Genomic DNA, 22,716 nt, shown 5'->3' with positions numbered 1-22,716 from the left:
TGAATATCCAAACCATTTCAAAATAAAAATGAAACCTGGTCCTAGTAAACCCTACATGAATTAAAGATCCATTTACAAAACAGAAAATTAAATGTAAAAAATATAACCTCAATTTAATACATTTGCAGATAAAACATCCAACACATGTTCTCATCAAAAAGCAAATTAAAATATTAAACATAGGTCAACAGTGCCACCTTTTGGTATACTTAGAAATTGAGCTTCTAAATTGTAGAAAAACATCTTTAATGCAACACAGATGAAAGAGTAAAGCAAGGAATTCAAAAACCATCAGTTTACAGTTTAATAACATTAAACCTTAATAAATAAATGAGTTATTTACCTTTTAAATTATAAATATTTTTGAAAACTAAAACATTACATGTTTACATGTTTTCACTTCAATTTCATGAGGCTGTTTGAACATCACTTCATGAAAGAAAGAAAGAAAGAAAGAAAGAAAGAAAGAAAGAAAGAAAGAAAGAAAGAAAAAGAACGAACAAACAGAACTGACAAGGCTCAGAAAGTTTTAATGACTGATCCAAACATCCCTCAGGTGAGAATGGCTGAGCCATCACTAGCTCAAAATTGCTAGTTTTTAAATTCCCATATTAATTCCTAAAACATTATAGAATAAGTCAAATCCTAAAATTATCCTATGTTGCAATTAATGCACACATTTCTACCCTGTGGAAGATTTTGCAAAATAGTTCTTGTTTTTACAGTGCTTGTTGCAGACATGTGCAAATGGAAACACATTTATGTTTACATTCCTCCATGAAGGCTACACAAACATGGACTGCACTCACAGAGCACTTCACGCATCACAAACACAACCACCACCACCTCTTCATCCAGTACCATCTTCTTCCTATCTCTGCTGAGAGAAAAACCTTCACTGGAAACTCAAAGCCTTCTCGCTACCTTCCCCGCCCCATCTCAGGAGATTTATGGCTTGCATGTGATTTGCAACTCACCAAAGTCACAAGATTAAAAGCTGCTACTGAAGAGATGGAAATGATAAGCTTCAAATACTCTCCCCTAAAGCTTCTCTGCCTTAATTTGATCTCATATTTAGAAGTCTGTGTACCATTTTCAATGCCTTCCATTTTTACATCTTTCAGCGATTTCCTGACTGGTTTTGTAAGACCTATAACGTACAGTGTTCAAGAACACCCTCACAGGTCCTTTGTTCTTCCCAGCTAGCTAACAACTCAGCTCTCACACACAGAGCACAAAATATTCCCGATGATTTTTGTCTTTAATTCGCTTGTTACCATGAATTTTACTCAAACCGCACTCAAGTACTTCCTTACAGAGACTTCAAAATCATAGTTAATATGTAACGATTCCATCTTAAATGACATAGCAACTAAATCAAAAAGACATTGACAAAGAAAACAGCTAATATAATGATAGTTAAAAAATGGTTGTGGAACGGGGCTCCTGGGTGGCACAGCGGTTAAGCATCTGCCTTCGGCTCAGGGCGTGATCCCGGCGTTCTGGGATCGAGCCCCACATCGGGCTCCTCCACTATGAGCCTGCTTCTTCCTCTCCCACTCCCCCTGCTTGTGTTCCCTCTCTCGCTGGCTGTCTCTCTGTCGAATAAATAAATAAAATCTTAAAAAAAAAAAAAATGGTTATGGAAAACACTGCAAGAGTCAAACCAGAGAGGGAGCCCGAGGGAGGGGCCACGGGCACTGCTTCTTCCCTGAAACACAACTCCAAGAACCAATGCAACAGTTTGACCTTAACCCAGAAGTGCATTTAGTGCATGAATTAGCCTCACCTCTTAATCATAACATATTCAAGAAAAAGGCACAGTGTAAGACATGAAAGCTGGTAAACTGAGCTATTTCTAAAAATGACTTAGTGGGAAGGATCGAGCAAAAACATGCTAAGTTTTTTAGAAGGATTTCATTTCACCCAATAGCTCTTTTCTCATCATTACAAGGGCTGGATGCTCACCCCCCAGAGCAGACAGCATTCCGCATCTTCTCTAGAGACGCTTAACTGCTTTCCCCTACTGCTGAATGGATGAAACCCCATTTTGAAGACCCTTAGTTTTATTTCTCTCTGCTTTAGTTTCTGCGTAGAAAGGGAAAAAGAATGAAGAAGTGCCTTTCCCACTGCCATCCTTACACTATGCAGCCTTACCAACTGTCAGAAATAACTCAACGTTTGAATACAAGTAACATTCCAAGATCACCTGTCTCTCTACGACTGCACAGGCATACACACAAATATATGGAAATATATATAACCAAATTTTATTAGGTATGAAGAAACATCAAAATTTCTATTACTGAACTCAATCCCATTAAATTGAAAGCAATTACTGCTCTCATTTAATAAGGATGGATTAAATTAGATTTCTGATTCAATATAATTTGTAGTGTCCATGTCAGGAAAAGTGATAGTATGAGGATCTTATTCAAGACCTGTCAAGACTATGCAGACTGGACGTGACATAAACCTAAATAGGATTCTACTGAAAAACTCAAGGGATTCTCACACATACATACATACATACACATACACACACACACACACACACACACACACACACACACACACCCCACATTTATTTAACCTTTAGAATATACTTTGTTTTATTCTGCTGGAAAGATAAGAATAAAGTTACTACGATATAGTCAAAACAACATTTTTACTGGTTCACTAACGCACTTACATTGAATTCCTACTCTGTACCAGGTTCTGTGCTTAATTATAATGATAATCCATGGGGCGCCTGGGTGGCTCAGTTGGTTAAGCCCCTGCCTTCGGCTCAGGTCATGATCCTGGGATCAAGCCCCAGGTTTTCCTGCTCCCTCTGCCTGCAGCTCCCCCTGCTTGTGCTCTCTCTCTGTTGTCAAATGAATGAATAAAATCTTTAAAGTTATAATAATAATAATAATAATGATAAGCCAAACACACACTGAACACTTTACATATACGTATACATTTAATCTTTAGAAAAAACTACTACTGTCTTCATTAAGTAAATAAGGATACTGAGGCACAGAGATACTGTCGTTTGTCCAAAGTCATACAGCTATTATGCAGCAGTAGCTGGTTTTACAGTCTAGCTTAATACTAATAGCTGGCTAAAGTCTGATCCTAAAAATGAAGCGACACTTGTCTCTGAGATGTCAAAGGTAAAGATATCAAAGGTAAGAGAGAAGGAATTCACATATGTTGGGAGAGAACATGTAAAACAGACAGGAACTAGCTGAGGGACCACTTCCTCTCGGCCTCGAAGCCAGGCAAATACATGGAATGCGGCAGCGCAAGCAGAGTTAACGTACAAGGAGTCGGGACCTAAAATGATGAAATCTGATCTAATATGTACAGTCAACTGTCTCTCTCTCTCACACACACACGCGAGCCCCCATCACCATATACATACGACATACGTGAATCTATAACACTACAAAAACTCGTAGAGACTCTTAAATGTGAGAATCACCAAGCTGCAGTAAAGGAAGGACCAAAAGGAAAATCTCTGCAAATGCCTGGATCTTCAAATCACCTCCCCTTATATTAACCATCAAACACATGTTGGTCAAGTGGGAATGGTAGGAAATTTTAAAGGGCTGTACTTACAGCATCCTCTTTTAATATTAAGCTTCTTTAACCTTAATATATGTTAACAGATTTGAGGATTAATGAGCTACTCAAAATGCATCTTATGCAAAGGTTAGTTTTTAGAAAGTGTCCAAGCAATGCAATGGTAAAGGTAGCTAGTGTTTGTCCTCAGAGTCAAAAACTCCCACCTTAGTAAGCTCCTGTGGCAAAGAAGACAGCCACCAAACTCTAGGACAGATACAGTCAGGGCAAGAGCTACGAAGATGTCAAGCAGTGAGTCAATGAATGAGTAACTTCACATCTGGTCCCCGGCATGCATGTCGCAAGCAGATTGCACATGATCCGTGCTACCTCTGAGAAGGTCAACTTGTCTAATTCTTACATAAACGCTACTACAAAATTTAAAAAGTAGTAAATTAGAAAAAAAAATTAGGTGTTAACCAAGTTCATGACTTCTAATAATTTTATAGGAAGACTATTTGTAACATGAAATTCACTTTTCATACAGAACAGTACAGCGACAGTGATCATGCAATAGAATACTGCCATCTATTGTCCAAGAGCTAAAAATACATCATATCTTTAATCAAACCCACTGAACTGTTCAAAGTCAAAAAGAGCCAATACTAGTTCACACATTCAAGGCTCAACATCTCAAAAAAAAAGGTTTTTCCCAAAAATCAAAGACAGTAACACAAAAACCAGATTTTTAAGTGAAGCTTCCACGCCAATTTATTATCTACTCGTTTCCTTAAAAAGAAAAAGAAAATTTAAATTAAAACAGACTATTTCTAAATAAATTATCCAAAATAAAGTTAACAAAATCTCAAAAGGTAATCTGGATCATTAAGCAGTTAAGCAAATACCAAGTCTCTGAAAATCTTTGGGCCTGTGTTGGTTTTTCTCTCCTAAAAGTCTAAAATATTGAAAGTAGAAAATAAGTTGTTCGATACCAGAATGCCAGCAATTTTAAAGAGTAGTCATCTTCACACAATTTAGCACTCTACAGCAATTTATTCACAAAAATACAACTACACATGAATTGAAGTATTAGTAATACCTACATGGTACAAGACATACAAACAAGAATTAAGTAACCTAGAAAGGTCAGGCTAAAACTGGAACAGGATGAAACACGATATTCAAGTGTCCAAAGACAAAAAGACAAACCTTTTCCATATCTACTAGGTAAGAAAACTGAGAGAGTTCAAAACTTTTTTCGAAATAAATTACCACATAATTTATTAATTATTACTGGTATTTCACTTTGGATGTAATACCAGGCTAAGAAAAATTATGACTTAGAACCAACGCATTGTAGAATTCACAAGTGTGAACTAGACTTTCTCTTTGTCTGTTTAAAAGGTGAAGATTCTAATCAACCGTGCAAGTCTACTCTCAAACAGAAGGGAAATAATGCCTGGGATTTAAAAAAAAAAAAGGCTGACACTAATTAATTTGTACCGATAACCCACAATTTAGTACAAAAATCAAAACTACTGATTATGCCACTTAATAAACTGTTGATTCAAACATATGTAATTTTGTGCTTCACATGATAAAGGAGATTCTTGAGGTGCCTGGGTGGCTCAGAAGGTTAAGCATCTGCCTTCAGCTCAGGTCATGATCTCCGGGTCCTGGGATCAGCCCAGAACTGGGCTCCCTGCTCAGCAGGCACTGTGCTTCTTCTCCCTCTGCTTGTGCTCTCTCAATCACTCTCTCTCAGAGAAATAAATCTTTTTTTTTAAAAAAAAAAGGAGACACATTAAAAAAATACATATACACACTCACAAAAAAAAAAAGAGACTCTTAGACCAACAGATGAAAAGTCACAGAAGTAACAGAAACTAAATATTTCCATGCTCCATTTAAAGAAGGAAAAAGAAAACTAGAATACAGAAATCAGGAAAATGAGCATGCTTCCTATTTTATATCACAGTAATGAGTCCCAACACCCTGTTAAAATGTATTAAAACATCTTTTTAAAATGTTATGTTCCACTGAAGCATCACAAAGTTTAAACAAAACTGCTAGCATATCAAATTCAAATTTTAGGGACTTAAATAGAGACTCCCATTCAGTTTTTACAATATAAGGCATAATATAATTCCTGATGTAATGAAAAGCAATTTTCCTCCGCTTCTCAGTCATCCTGGACACATTTTTAAAAAAAGACAACCTCCTTACAAGACCTTACAGGTAAAATGGGTAAAATTGTATGGGTAAATGAAATATAAACTATGCTTCATTACAGTTGTTTAAAACTAAAAAAAAAACTTATAAGGACAAACATTGATCACAATATACCAAGTAAGCTACACAGAATCTTTACTACAATGCTTTCCTTAAGAGGTGTACATTTGGGCTTCATTTTCAGGTGACATAACCTTCTACAAGGGGGCCACAAAATCAAGTTATGTATAATACATGGCAATCAATTATATATATCAATGGCCTTCCAAACTGAAGCATTTCTAAGACTGAATTATATATAAATGGTTTTCCACTTCCACTTGTCCATATCCTTCCAGATGATGGAGTCTTTCATTAATACTACATAAAACATGCACAAACACATGCTAATTCTCTTACACTCTCAATTCTTTTCAAGTCTGTTCTCAACTATGCCCACTTTCAAAATCCTCCACTTTCAAAATCCTATTTCAACCCCCTAAGATTGCTCTTCCTCTTCCTCAACTTCAACCAATGCATCTTTTACTTTGTTAGCATTCCCAATCCACTTTCTAACAAAAGCAGACCTTCTTTACTCAATTCCTTCTGCAATCACAAAACAACTTTGCCTGGCTCAAGCCAGCCATTCCAGAAATCCAAGTATAGGATTCCAAAATTCCATCTTCCAGTAACATGAGGTCTGGTCAAAAAAAGGCTGTCTAGTTTTACTAAAGAGCTGCTGTTTATTATACATACTATAATGCAATGTGCCTACAGGTCTCATTTTACATTCAGAGATCTCCAAATTACTTTTTCGCATCAAATCCTAATACTGCGAGTTGTTTTGTTTTTGTCAACTGGGCAGACAAAAGGTAAGAAGACTACCAAACCTCTTTAAGACTTCTGTCCTTGAGGGGCACCTGGGTGGCTCAGACGGTTGGGCGGCTGCCTTCAGCTCAGGTCATGATCTCAGGGTCCTGGGATCGAGCCCCACATCAAGCTCCCTGCTCAGTGTGGAGTCTGCTTCTCCCTCTCCCTCTGCTCCTCCCCCAACTCCTGCTCATGCGCGTGCGTGCACTCGCTCTCGCGCTCTCTCTTTCACTCTCTCAAATCAGTAAAATTAAAAAAAAAAAAAAAAGACTTCTATCCTTGAAAGATGAACTTTTTGGAAAGACTCGGAAGAATACAGCTCTGTGATCCAGTAACAACAGTCATTTCTCCCACAACAGGTCCATCACCTTTACTGAGTCACATCCTGAAAAAAACGGCTGCTTCTGCCATCCCCATGCTGTCACATCCTTATACTAAGTCACCTTATAGTAAAATTCTCAACTTTCAATGTGAAATAATATTTTTCTTGTTATTTTTGCCATTATTAAGACTTATGAAGAATATTCCCAGTGGTTCATGCATATAACCTAATATATGAATATGGCCACAGTAACCAGGGAGCAAAGGTAAATGAATTACAGGCAGGGACACCTGGGTGGCTCAGTCCGTGATCTCAGGGTCGTGGGATCAGGCTCCATGCTCCATGCAGTCTGCTTGTCCCTCTCCCTCTACCCCACCCCCACCATACACAAATGAATAAATTTAAAAAAATTTTTTTAAGATTTTATTTATTTATTTGACAGAGAAACAGCCAGCGAGAGAGGGAACACAAGCAGGGGGAGTGGAAGAGGAAGAAGCAGGCTTCCAGCAGAGCACGAAGCCCAATGCAGGGCTTGATCCCAGGACTCTGGGATTACGCCCTTAGCCGAAGGCAGACGCTTAACAAGTGAGCCACCCAGGCGCCCCAATAATAAAATCTTAAAAAAAAAAAAAAAAAAAAAAAAGTGAATTACTGGCAAGGTAAGGAAGTTTTTTTTTTTTTTAAGTTTTACTTATTTGTTTTAGAGAGAGAGAGAGAGAATGAGCAAGGGGAGAGGCAGAGGGAGAGACAGAGGGGAAGCAGACTCCCTGCTGAGAGCAGACCCTGCCTCAGGACTCAGCCCAGAAACCTGAGATCATGACCTGAGCCAAAACCAAGAGTCAGACACTTAACTGACTGAGCTAGCCAGGCACCCCAGGAAGTACTTTTAGGTGCCTGGGTGGCTCGGTCGGTTAAGTGTCTGCCTTCAGCTCAGGTCATGATTTCAGAGTCCTGGGATCAAGTCCCACATCAGGCTCCCTTGCTCAGCAAGGAACCTGCTTCTCCCTCTCCCTCTGCCACTCTCTTTCAAATAAACAAATAAATAAAATATTTTAGAAATATAAAAATTTAAAAAATAAAAAAATAAAACCTTCCTATGTTTACCACTGAGCTTCAGAACTAAGATTCAACTATATCCATGAGCGGATGGCGACCCCTTATACTACGCTCTGCAAATCACCAGAATTTATTTTCACTATAATTTCCAGATGGACTTCAGAAGGCATCACCCTTAGCTACAGAATGAAGAATTTCTCCAAGGAAAACTCTGGGTTACACTTAATAAAACGTCTATTCACCACATAACAATACCTCACTGTAAATACTACTAATACGTGTAATTTAAGTCAGAAACCTAAATGTCAGGATTTTTTCAGTAATTCTTTAAATTCCTAGGTAAACAAAGTCTTTGTTCTCTATCTTCAGGTACAATCTATATAAAAATAGAAATAGAGATGAACGTGTTTTATGAACTGTAACACACTATACACAGGTAAATAATAGCAGTGATGGTTAAGGAATAAGGCGGCTAGATTAAAGAGCTCTATGTGGAAGGCCCAAGCCCTACACTAAGACAGCTGATGATTATTTCACTGAATTCCACTAGAGAATTCTAGAATACGAAAATCAAGATGTTTCACTTGGGGGTTGGGGAGATGGGCAAACGGGTGAAGGAGTATAGGAAATACAGACTTCCAGTTATGGAATGAGTTAGTCACAGGAATAAAAGGTACAGCATAGAGAACACAGTCAATGGTCTTGTAAGAGTGTTGTATGGTGACAGATGGCAGCTTCACTTGTAGTGAGAAGAGCAGAACATAACAGAGCTACCAAATCACTATGTTGTACACCTGAACGTAATTAACAGGTGTGTCAACTAAAACTTAAAAAAACTTTAACAGAAATAGAGTACCGGGGCACCTGGGTGGTTTAGTCGTTAAGCGTCTGCCTTTGGCTCAGGTCATAATCCCAGGGTCCCGGGATCGAGCCCTGCATCAGCGGGAAGCCTGAGTCTCCCTTTCCCACTCCCCCTGTTTGTGTTCCCTCTCTCGCTGCCTCTCTGTCAAATAAATAAATAAAATCTTTAAAAAAAAAAAAAAAAAGAAATAGGGTACCAGTGTTCACATATTACTGTGAAGATTAAATGAAGGAATATGGAGAAGGCCCTTGGCATGGGGCCCAGCACATGGTAAACCCCGAATGAACATAGGCAATTACTGCTGATCGAAGCAAAAAAGAAAGATGTTATATTTATGTTCTACCAGGAGATGACTTTACAGTTATGATAAAGGAGGGGGAAATGGACCCGGTAGCTGTCAGCCAACAATGCTATCTATAACTAAAGAAATAGCTTACTTCCGACTCCCAACACAGCGCTGAAATTAAGAAACTGAGCATATTCCTGAGGTATGGATTCCAGTGGTTAAGTATCCTCCTCCATTCTCCCCTCCAAAACAACAACAACAACAAAAAGGCTTCTAATAAGGATTGCACGTAAGAGTCCTAAAAGTCTTTCAGGAGAAATTTCAAAATGTTGGGCAGCAAAAAAATAAAAAATAAAAAGCAACGAACAAACAAACACAACCTATCTAATAAAACCTATCCAATATTAGGTTTCCATGCTGACCTGCCTTCAAATTATCAAGCTTGAGTGACTACACGGTATAAAGCAAAGAGCAGAGCCGTGCTGACAGACAGCTATGTCTCAATGTCCGCTCTAGCACATAGTAGTTGGGTGAAGGTGTGTAAATCATACGTCTCCCTTCTCCCAGTCTCAATCTGCTGGTCTTAAAATATGCAGGAGCCTCTTGCCAAAGTTACTTCATTTGATCCTTGCAATAACTTATGTGAAATGCCTAACACATTATAGACTTTCAACTAATTCAACTTCCTTGCCTGGAAATGTATACAAAAATCCTGATTTCACTTAGAATTAGCTGGCACAAAATACAGTGTCACCTAAGAGAAGCAAAATACACATTTTCATTTAGTTTCATTTTGAAGAAGGTGGAGGTCCACTGCTTTTTCAGCTTCCCACAGAATTAGTCTACACATCTTAGTATCTTTTTATTATACAGGTAAGCTCAAGATATTAATGTGAAATGTCCTTGAATGTATTCCTTACACAAACATCTGCGTATATCAATCTAATATATTAATCTCAGTCTTAAAATTTAAAGCTATTTCAAATTAAATGGCCAGGTCCAGGAAACATGCCTCCACTTTGGACATTCAATTATAATATTATCTCCTATACCATATAAACTAGTACTTATTTCTACAAGGACATTAATTTTCTTAATTCTAACATAAAATGTTATATTCTGATAGATGCAAAAATCCTCAACAAAATATTAGCAAACCAAATCCAACAATACATTAAAAAAAAAAATCATACACCACAATCAAGTGGGACTTGCTCCCCAGATGCAAGGGTGGTTCAATACTCACAAAACAATCAACAATCAATGTGATATGTCACATCAGTAAAAGAAAGGATAAAAACCACATGACCATTTCAATAGATGCAGAAAAAGCATTCAACAAAATACAGCATCCATTCATGATAAAAACCCTCTGCAAAGTAGGTCTAGAGGGAACGTACCTCAACATAATGAAGTCCATATATGAGAAACCCACAGCCATGATACTCAATGGTGAAAACTAAGAGCCTTTCCCCTAGGGTCAGGAACAAGACAAGAATGTGCACACTCACCACTTTCATTCAACACAGTACTGATGTCCTAGCCAGAGCAATCAGAGAACAAAAAGGAATTTAAAAAAATCCAAATTGGTAAGGAAGAAGTCAAACTCTATCTGTAGATGACATGATACTAAATTTGGAAAACCTAAAATATTCCAACAAAATACTACTAGAACTGATAAATGAATTCAGTGAAGTGACAGGATACAAAAGCAATGTACAGAAATCTGCTGTATTTCTTTGCACTAATAATGAAGCAGCAGAAAGTGAAATTAAGAAAAAATTCCATTTACAATTGCACCAAAGACAATAATATATCTAAGAATAAACTTAACCAAAGAGGTAAAAGACCTATACTCTAAAAACTATACAACAGTGATGAGAGAAATTCAAGATGATCAAAGAAATGGAAAGACATCCCATGCTCATGGGTTAGAAGAATACTGTTAAAACGTCTGTACTATCCAAAGTAATCTAAGATTTAATGTAATCCCTAACAAAATATCAACAGCATTTTTCACAGAAGCAGAACAAACAACCCTATAATTTGTATGGAACCACAAAAGACCCTGAATAGCCAATGCAATCTTGAAAAAGAAATATACAACTGGAGGTATCACAATTCCAGATTTCAAGTTACATTACAAAGCAGTAGTAATTAAAACAGTATGGTACTGGTGCGCCTGGGTGGCTCAACTGGTCAAGCATCTGCCTCTTGGTTTCAGCTCAGGGCATGGTCTCAGGGTCATGGGATCAAGCCCCATGATGGGCTCCACACTCAGCGTGGAATCTGCTTGTCCCTCTCCCTCTGCTCCTCCCCCTGCTTATTCTCCCTCTCTCTCAAATAAAATAAATAAACTCTTAAAAGAAAAACAGTATGGTACTGGCATAAATACACAGACATAAATCAATGGAACAAACCCAATAATAAACCCACAATTATATGGTCAATCAATTTTCAAAAAAGGAAGAATAAATATCCAATGGGAAAAAGACACTCTCGTCAACAAGTGGTGTTGCAAAAACTGGACAGCAACATTCAAAAGAATGAAACTGAACCACTTTCTTACACCAGACACAAAAATAAACTCAAAATGGGTTAAAGACCTAAATATGAGACCCGAAACCATAAAAATCCTTGAAAAAAACACAGGCAGTAATTTTTCTGATATCAGTAAAAGCAACATTTTTCTAGATAGGTCCCTTGAGGCAGGGAAAATAAAAGCAAAAATAATCTCTGGGGACTACATCAAAATAAAAAGCTTCTGCACAGCAAAGGAAACAATCAACAAAACTGAAAGAGAACCTAGAGAATGGAAGAAGATATTTGCAAATGACAGATCCAAAAAGGGTTAGTATCCAAAATATATAAAGAACTGATACAACTCAACACCCAAAAACAAATAATCCAATTAAAAAATGGGCAGAAGACATGAACAGACATTTGTCCAAAGGCAACAGAAAGATGGCCAACAGACACATGAAAAGATGCTCAACATCACTGATTATCAGGGAAATGCAAATCAAAACTACAATAAGATATCACCTCACACCTCTGAGAATGGCTAAAACCAAAAACACAAGAAACAACTAGTATTGGCAAGGACACGGAGAGAAAGAAACCCTCTTGCACTGTTGGTGGGCATGCAAACTAGTGCAGCCACTGTGGAAAACAGTACGGAGGTTCCTCAAAAAATTAAAAATAGAACTACCCTATGATTCAGTAATCACACTACTGGGTTTTACCCAAAAAATATGAAAACACTAATTCAAAGGGATACATGCACGCCTATGTTTATAGCAGCATTATCTACAACAGCCAAACTATGGAAGCAGCCCAAGTGTCCATTGATAGATGAATGGATAAAGAGGTGGGGTGTGTGTGTGTGTGTGTGTGTGTGTGTGTGTGTGTGTGTATGTATACACACACACACACACAGGAATATTATTGAGCCATAAAAGAGAATGAAATCTTGCTATTTGCAACAACAGGGATAGAGCCACAGAGTATCATGCCAAGTGAAATACGTCAGTCAGAGAAAGACAAATACCATATGATCTCGCTCATATGTGGAATTTAAGAAACAAAAAGAGCAAAGGATAAAGAGACAAACCAAGAAACAGTCTCTTAATTAGACAGAATGAACTGATGGCTACCAGAGGGGACGTGGGTAGGGGATGGATGAAAAAGATAATAAGGGATTAAAGAGTACACTTACCATGCTAAAAAAATAAATGTTATTTCTGACTTGACATTATCACAAAGCATTTCTAAAGTATAAATTGTGAAAGCTTGTTTAACAAAGAGGTCCTACTTCACTGTATCCTAAAAGAATACATTAAGAGCTTGACCACTTACTATTAACTTCTAAGATATAACACACAATATGAAGGCTTTTCCTCTGCCAAAAACCAATAAACTTTTCATTTGCTGGAATCCATGTCTAGTTCATTTTCACGTCTTCACACCTCCTAGCACTACATACCCTGTAACACACATCATGTTCAGACAGCATTTGTGGAATGAATAAATGATAGACAAATATACAAAGGAACTATCAAGAACTGTAGAAGCCAGCAATTCTTTTTCAAGATTTTATTTATTTATTTGAAAGAGAGAGAGATCACAAGTAGGGTAGAGGGGTAGAGGGAGAAATAGACTCCACGCTGACCAGGGAGCCTGATGCGGGACCCGATCCCAGGACACCGGGATCACAACCAAAGCCGAAGGCAGACGCCCAACCAAGACACCCAGGCACCCAAAGCCCAGCAATTTAAAAATGATTTCTCTGAAACTGGGGGGCACCCAAGCTAAATGCCCTATTCCCACCCACATAAGCTTATCACAAATATTCCATGTATATAACTCACATTTTTCTCTTATGTCTATGAACTAGAACCTCAGTCAATGGCCTTGTAATGGACTCTTTTCCCCTAACCAAAAAGCACATGCTATGTTCAATCACAGCAGGCACAGCTACAAATAAAACACCTCTTTCCACATCTCTTCTCCCTCCAATATCTCTCTATCTAAAATATCTCTAGGGGCACCTGAGTGGCTCAGTCGGTTAAGCATCTGCCTTCAGCTCAGGTCATGATCTCAGGGTCCTGGGATCGAGCCCCGCGTAGGGCTCCCTGCTCAGCATGGAGTCTGCTTCTCCCTCTGCCTCTGCTGCTCCCCCTGCTTGTGCTGTCAAATAAATAATTAAAATCTTTACAAATAATAATAAAATAAAATAAAATATCTCTAACATATCTCTACCTAAATGAGAGTTGTCCCTAAAGCAGTCACCTTAGGAGACCATGCCTTTATTCCACTACTGGACTAAGCAATGGTTATGAATTCTTTGATGAAATTATGTGAGTTGTGAGATTCTGAAGAGACCCAAAAACCATAAGAATCACAGCTATAAACATTTTCTGAGACTCTTCTATAACAGTTTTCAGAATCAATCAAGATTTAAAAAAATTACTTACTTTATCTAAAATAGCATTGTTCAACATCATATCACATATTTCATTTATTATGTATCATCTTCGAATGACCTGTGACCACTCTAACATTACATGCACCCTGAAGAGATGAAGATCAGCCACCAACACCAATTGAGGACACTGAAAATACTTCCCCAACACCTCCAAAGAAATGACCCAAAGGCAGCATTACTGGGGGGAAAAAAAAGTTCAGTCTACAAAAATTGCTTATTTGAAGAAACAACACTCATGGAATGTATGCATTCAAATCGTGTTTCCTTATAAAGCCGTGGTACTGATGGGGACAGTTTCACTGCTTTCCACGGCACCTGCTGCATCACGCATCCATGTATCCATGATACAATCAACTGTTCTGAGTTTGAGGGAATGATATCATTTCTCCTTGGTAGGTTTCATTCTTTACAAGCAAACATTATTTTATAACTTATGAACCACCTTTTCCCTCAAAATAGAAACAGTTAGAGGCATTGGAGGGGCACCTGGGTGGCACAGATGGTTAAGCGTCTGCCTTCGGCTCAGGTCATGATCTCAGCGTCCTGGGATCGAGCCCCATGTCAGGCTCCCTGCTCAGTGGGGAGTCTGCTTCTCCCTCTGCCTCTGCTGCTCCCCCAGCTTGTGCTCTCTGTCTCTCTCAAATGGATAAATAAAATCTTAAAAAAAAAAAAAAAAACCACATTGGGCAAGAGCTAACACCTCAGAGTAAGCCTCTATGAGATTTCCCTATGGAATAATTACATTTCTGGATTCACATAGTTAAAAGCAATTTCAAGTATATACCCACATAATTTCTCTTTTGTCCCCAAACAGTAAAAATATCTATTATTGGTAATTGAGAGCTAATTCTGAATTTCTTATATACTGTTTCCAAAAATCTCTGCATACATTTTACATAATCTATATTTTATACCTACTTCACATCAATTATAAAGTTAAAAGAAAATATTTTAGGTCTATATTTGATAAATAAAACATTTTAAATTATTTAGCAATAATAATTTTTATAAACTCCCACCATTCCACACTAATGAAAGAGACTACTGGCACAGATAACCCAGAAATCATTCATCTCATATATTTAATCTAAGAATAGAACCTATAGAGATTTCCTTTAAATGTCTTACAGAAGCTACTATTGTTCATTCTTCCTGGGCTACACCACCTGACCAGTAAGAAAAGTGCCTCCACAGTCAGCTGCATACAAGTCAGACTAGAATTAAACACGGACTATAAATTTCTAAAGTGGGGACAATCAGCAGTACATAATGTTAATACTAATATATACAGGTAATGCAACTATATAAAAGTAATACACCACATTAATAAGAAAAATAAATTTCATATTTGAGTGACACTCCCTTAATCTTCCTTTTCCACTATTCCCAAATAAGCAGCTAAAACTGAGTATACATAACAAAACTTAGTATTCTTGTATAAACACATCAGGACTACTGTTTTACCTTTATTATTTAGAAAGGTATTGTAATGAGACCAAATACAAACTGCTAACGGACTAAAATTTAAGTTAAAATGGGTTAGATATTTAATACCACCAGGGAGAAGTCAAGCTCGTTTTTTTAAATGTTTTAGGAAATTACCTCATAGGCTACTGTCCGAGTAACCAAACTGCACCATCAGGATGTATAGGCAAACCTATACTAATTTACACTAAAAACTACTAATGAATACAGAAAAATAATGCTTTTTTTTTTTAGAGAAATAATTCTAAAAGCACATTTTGATACTTTTATCCAAAGAACAAATTATTAAGGGTGATTTCGCTAAGGAATAAGTTATCAAAAACACAGAGTTAAGACATTAGGATCATTTAGTTGCTGAAGGACAGACGCTAGGAAAGAAGTTCCAAACCTCCCAAATTCTCATGGTACACACTGAGGCTAGGACTTTGCCAGTCACACAGAGGTGACTATAAGCTCCAGAACAGTGGTGAAGAGCAGTGTTTTGGAGTGACAGAGGCTTCGCTGGGTGATAGAAGGTAGGACACAATCCCTCCATTCTGACTTGTGAAGTACGGATGCCAATATTTCCTCATCTCCCAAAAACTAAGTAAGCTAATATATAGAAAGCACTTGGCCAGTGCCTGCGCAAAGCATTCAAATGATGGCCCCATTTAATATACGTGCTGATAGATACAGTAACACAGAGGTGTGTACATGCTGGTTACTATACGTATTTCCCAGCTCAGTCCACTGAGAGCACCTAGGAGCATGGACACTTCACGGTGGCGGTGAGCACACCTAGTGTCCACGGTTCTCGTTTCGCTCTGAACACCCTTCTTCTTATGAAAGGGATCAGGACTTCCTGGAGAAGTGGTTGCTTCCAAGGCTGGGGAAGGGAAAATACAAGACTAGAACATCTTGTAGTATCAGAAAATAAGGAAGTGCTCAAAAAGAATGGGGGCACGTTGACAAGACACAGGAGCCAGCCTGAACAAGGCCCTGTAGCCAAAGCCAGAACAATATGAGCAGCAGAATTAATAATGACAGTGTTCGACCATAACCCACAGAATAGAAAAATCAATACGTAAGTCCATATGGATACATATAAATAAAACAGGGGAGAAAGGATAGTCTTTCCTTACAGAGGAATCCCAATGAGTAAGTGTAGAAGAAAAGAAAACAGATAATCACCACTCAACAAACAGTAATGACTGTTGCAAACAAGTTCCATGGACAGAAACTAAAATTATCAAGATACCAAAATTAGTAGAGAAAAGGTTGAGGAGAAATAGGATATTTACTAATTACAATGAGAAAAAATATTTACTTTACTATGGAGAAGTCTGGAAGACACAGTCCACTGGTGATAAGACATACTGATTCATTATAAACTCCCTGATATGATGCATTGAGAACTCAATGTGCCCTTCTTGCCAAGACTGCATACATAACCTTACCGTAATCATGAGAAAACATCCGACAAACCCAAGTTGAGGGGCATTCTACACAGTAACTAGTAACTCACTGGTTTTCCTCAACAGTCCACAGACATAAAAAACAAGAAAAAATTGAGGAACTGTCACAGACTGAAGGAGGCTAAGGAGACATTACAAATAAACGAAAAGTGAGATCCTAGATTGGATCCTGCAACAGAATGTATATGGGAAAACTGGCATAAATCAAATAAGATACGCAGTTTAGGTAGGAGTATTGCTCTAATGTTAACTGCCCAGTTTATTAATTACAGTATAATTATGTAAAATATTAATATTAGGGGAAGCTGGGTAATGCACATATGCAAACTGTAATTTTACTACTTTTCCGTAAGTCTAAATTCATTTCAAAATATTTTTGAAGTATTTTTAAAATATGATATCTGTAATTATCCAGACAATGTATAATGGCTATCATTTTGTTTTGCCTTAAAATCATTATGTTAAAATATGCTTTAACTGTTGAAGCTAAAATACATATCTTTAAAAAACTTAGCTCTGAAACATTGAATCAATAAAATACATTATAGATCTCATTACCTGTAATTTCATATCCATAAGCAGCTAGTTGTCCAGCCATGTATTCTCCATCCGAATTATTATGAGAACAACCCCACGTTCTCATCCAAATTTTCTGTATGCCTGGAATGGTGCTATTAAACAATCAATCAAAAAAAAAAAGTTAAGTCTCACCAAAGGATTTTTAGAGCAAAAAAACACAAGATGATTTCTGGGCATATTATTCAAAAACACACAGCAACCCATTCACAATCTATTCATGAAATGCACCAACTTAATCCACAATCAACTGTTATACCAAGTCTATAATCAAAATAAAATAACCACAGAATTCTAAGACTCTCTACATAAAAAGACCTCCTTCTTCTCTGAATTACATTTTAAATTAAGACTCTCTATATAACAAGATCTCTTTTTGCTCTGAATTGTAGTTTAAATTCAGTACCACTAATGTGCTATCACAAAGTTAAACTCACAGAAAGGTAAATACAAAGAAAATGGTTCTAGCAAGAGAAGCAAATGAGGAAAACTAAGTACATCTACCTGCTCACTGACTCCTATATAATAGTTACTATCTTTTTTTTTTTTTTTAAGATTTTATTTATTTATTTGACAGAGATAGAGACAGCCAGCGAGAGCGGGAACACAAGCAGGGGGAGTGGAAGAGGAAGAAGCAGGCTCCTAGCGGAGGAGCCTGATGTGGGGCTCGATCCCATAACGCCAGGATCACACCCTGAGCCGAAGGCAGCTGCTTAACCGCTGTACCACCCAGGCGCCCCAATAGTTACTATCTTTATTTTATAACTTAGATACAAATAGCTGAATCAAAACAGAAAAACTATCACCCTGTAGCATAATTAAAAATACTCCACACATAAAAGTAGAGTTATAAAAATATATTTTTTAGGAAGGAAAAAAAAAAAAAAAGACTTTCAATTTGGACTGCCCAGTCATCTAAAATTAAATAGAAATTACCTTAAAGACATATTCAAAGTACGTTTGATAAACTTCAGTCATTTAAATATAAGAAAGTTTAAATTCACAGATTTTTAAAAGCTTACTATTTCATACAAAATAACCAAGTGTACTAAAGCTTTCAACAATTTACTATCTAAACAAATGCAGGCATATTAAAGCTAGACAACTGCATAAGCCTTCCTGGCTAGGCTGTATTAGAATTTCACTCAAATACAGACCTAACAGAATGAACAGCACGAATTTATTTGTGCCCAATGCCTTTAGCCGATCCAAAAGTATTTGTAAATTTGTTAAGAAAAATGAAATACCCAAATCACCAAACCACCACTGTCTCATAAGAATTAAAAATTCCAGTAAAAGTTTTAATTTGGAAGTAACACAAGATTCCATACCACCTGCAGTAATATCAGAGATCCTGGGACAGTGGGCGCGACCCCTCCCCCCATGCTTGTGCCAAATAGTGCCCTTGGCCCTGTCTTCAAGAAATGTGCCATCTGATATCTTTTTCTTTTTTAAGCAATTACTTTGCTAAATTTGAAACCATTCAAATAAAAAAATAAATCTACATATCTGCTCTCAAAAGTTCAAAAGACTTTCAGAAAGAGACATTATATATATATACCACATACGGTAGTACCAGTTTCTTCCCTGGTAGGATACTGAATATAATTTCAAAACAAGAGCTTACCTATCACTTGGTGGACTGTTTTCCTCTTGCAAATATTTTTGGGTGTTTCGCTTTCGTGCCTTTGGAACTACATGCTTTCGTGCAGAATGCCTATCTTGTGGCTTTAAGTCTCCCTGTAACACGATATCTTCTATGTCATCCAGTAGTGTGTCGCAGGACGCAGAAGGCATCTTCTCTATCATATAAGAAAGTTATAAAAGGCAGCAGCACATGAGTCCCTGAGAAATCCATTTAATGCAGTATCACCCATGAAACATTCTTGCTGATCTTGAGTCTAATAAAGCCTTTAGTTTAACCTCAGGTTTCCAGAAAACACAAAAGATAAAGAAATGCAAGGAAAGGAAACAATCAGACAAATCCTACTGGTAATGGGACATCCCAAGGTTCCCCTGTATCTATCCTCTCAACGGATCAGTATCACGGAGAAAAAAATAAGAGAGAGACTGTTCATGGTTAAGGAGACTCAAAAGCACAACAAAACTAAAGGTAATTCATGTTCTTGATTATATCATACTTCGTCCAACTAGCTGTAAGATATTTTGGGGACAACTAGGAACATCAGAATATGAAGTGGGTGATAGATAATATTAGGATATTACCGTTAAGTCATTAGATGTAAAATACTGTCCTTATGTTTAAAAATCTTATTTCTAACATTGTATACAGGATATCACTTTTTATTTATTATTTTTAGAAAATCTTTTTAGAGATGCATATTAAATACTCGGAGGTTAAATATCATTATACCTATAATTTACTTTAAAACAATAAAAATAGGTAAGACATACAGGAAAACATTTACAAGTCTTAAATCTAAGAAATAGGTGTGTTGGTGTTGCTTCTCTACTTTCCTGAATGTTCAAAATGTTTATAATTAAGAAAAGAAAATGTGGATACAGCTTCCAGGAAGAAAGAACAGACATACTTTTACCTCCCCTCCCACTAAATACAACTAAAACCAGGGACATTATATATAAAATAAACACGAGAAGACTTCGAAAAGTAGAGAGAAGGAGGTAAACTGGCTAGGGACCGGGGAACCCAAGGAACAACACAATGGTGAGTTGCTTGGGGTTTGTTTTGCCTCCTATATCTCAGACTTGAAGCTGAGGAAGCCAGCAACCCAAAAGATGCAGACAATAGAAGCTCCCCCCAACCCCCTGCACAAGCCTGTTCTCTTTGCAAAGAACCAGAAAAGAGGCAGCCTAGTGAAACCAAAAACTTTCAGACAATAACCATTCTACTCCATAAAACGAAACAAACTCCACAAAACACAAAACTTGTACCGCTGAGGATTTATCCAAGACAAATAAAGACATATATTTCCACAAAAGCCTCAACACAAATGTTTATAGCACTTTTCTTTGTAATAGTCAAAACCTGCAAACACCTAGATGCCCTTCAGTGAGTGGAATGGTTACACAAACCGTAGTACATCCGTACCACAGAATACTACTCAGCAATAAAACATGTACTACTGATACGCACCACACCCGAATCAATCTCCAGGGAGTTATGCGGAGTGAAAAGAGCCAAGCCCAAAAGGTGACCTACTCTATGGTTACATTTATATAACATACTTGAGACCGAAGTAACAAAATTACAGAAATGGAGAACACAACAGAGGTTACCAGGATTAAGCAGAGGACAGGCAGGAGAGAAGTGAATGTGACTATCCAAAGGCAACATGAGAGATCCTTGGAGGGATGGAAATGTTCTACATCCTGACTCTATCAATGTCAGTATCCTGGCTGTGATACTATATTACAGCTTTGCAAGATGTTACCATTGGGGAAAACTGGATAAATCTTATAGCATCTCCACATAATTTTTATTACTGAAAGTGAATCTGTAATTACGTGAAAATAAAATAATTAAGAAAAAAATTACCTGAAAAGTAAAAGGAATATATACTCGAGCACACCAGCTGAGAGTACCACCACTATGTTTAGACATGAAGCAAGTGCTTCACAGGGTCATCCATGAACCATTTGCAATTTCATGAGTTTGGTGGTACAACCATCCTCACAGTTAGAAAAGCTAACTTACCCAAAGAGCAACCACGCCAAACGAGCCCAAGCCCGTTTGCTGCGCAGCACTCGACTGCCTGCTTAATGTAGATATACCGAGTGACCACTATTCCTCATCTGGGTTGCCCAAACCAGTGTTAAGGATCCTAATACTCTCTGTTGGTCTCAAGAGTCTCTGACAAATTTTCCCCTCTCGATCCGCCAGATCCCCACCCTTCCACTAACAACTTTCAATGAACAGAGCAGCGTCCCGCCAGGATCATTTTGTGCCCTTTACTGTAATGCACTCTTTACAACTATGACAAATTATGCCCAGTCCATCAGACAAACCTGTGTTCAAAGCTCAGCTAGTTTGACATTGGTAGTAGCAGCAAAAAACTAGAAATAATCAAATCTAAAAAAGACTGGTTAAAATGTAGTTTACATGTATACCAGATAGTCGTGGTGGGACTGCCAATCACAGGCCTCTCCTTCCCTAGACACAGGAATGGGGCAGATGACCCAAGCCTTTAAAGCAACCCATCCTCCTGGCCACAATAATTGCTTCAGGGATGGACTTGACAAGCCTAGCCAATGAAAATCATCAAGAGGACTTCTATGCCAGAGCTAACAGGAAAGATGGCTTCCCTTTTCACTGAAGTGGATAAATTGGGAGGATGTCAAACTGAGAATGCCCTATGGCAGGCAACATGGCATCAAATACCTAGGGAATGAAGCCTAATAGGAGCTGGAGAGAGAAAAAGCCTTACTGACATTATTTGAGCACCTGGATCAAAGCCCTGCTCTGCCCAGTCATGTGAGCCAGTAAGTTCCCTTTGTGGCTTAAATTAGTTTAAATTGGGTTTTCTGCTCTTGCAAATGAGAGCTCTGGCCAACTCAGCAAATTAGAGGAGAAATGAACTAGGTTAATCTTTCTGAAATTGGTTCTATTTATTTGAAATATGAAGGATCAGTGAAAAAAAAAAGTGGTTCTGCGGTCAAACAAATTTAGGAAACTCTGCCTCCTTAGAGATCCCTAGTATTCATTAGTAGAGCAAAGACTGTGAAAAACTGCAGTAAAGAACCTAAAACTCATTTATCTTAGGAATTTTCTGAAAATTAATTTCTCACAGATCTCTTCTTAATGAGGCTAAAGATGGTACCAAAAACAGAAGGCCTGAATGAAGCAGACCCTCAGATCCCTTCCCACTTTCTGCACAGATGGATGACTTCCTTCTTTTACAGGGAAATGATTCTCTGCCCATGTACTCTGCCTACCAATCTGTTCCTGCAAATAAACGGTCCACCCACCCCCCACCAAGAACAATCCTTCTACTGACTTACTCAAACACAGACTCCCAGCAATGACTCCTCTTCCTGCATCATCACTGTCTCCCCACTGAACCATTACTATCTACATAG

At 37.7% G+C, this 22,716-nt stretch overlaps 1 protein-coding gene across 5 annotated transcripts in view; it reads right to left on the bottom strand.

Moving 5' to 3' along the window:
* CDKAL1 (CDKAL1 threonylcarbamoyladenosine tRNA methylthiotransferase) overlaps positions 1-22,716 on the bottom strand; it is a 673,848-nt gene that overhangs the window by 638,702 nt on the left and 12,430 nt on the right. For all 5 annotated transcript variants that reach the window (XR_015722607.1, XR_006779269.2, XM_087858100.1 and 2 more), the window contains exons 3-4: positions 19,286-19,460; positions 17,641-17,753 (exon numbers count right to left, since the gene is read on the bottom strand). Coding sequence is in view for 3 of the 5 variants with exons in the window: in XM_087858100.1 (XP_087714226.1) it covers positions 17,641-17,753; positions 19,286-19,460 (288 nt within the window). In the remaining 2 variants the exon portion in view is untranslated. The remainder of the gene's footprint in view (positions 1-17,640; positions 17,754-19,285; positions 19,461-22,716) is intronic.

The sequence above is a fragment of the Ursus americanus genome, chromosome 32 (assembly GCF_024610735.1).
Source record: "Ursus americanus isolate L20-20 chromosome 32, mUrsAme1.1.p, whole genome shotgun sequence".
Classification (NCBI taxonomy): Eukaryota; Metazoa; Chordata; class Mammalia; order Carnivora; family Ursidae; genus Ursus; species Ursus americanus.
This window is presented reverse-complemented; position numbering and strand designations above follow the sequence as displayed.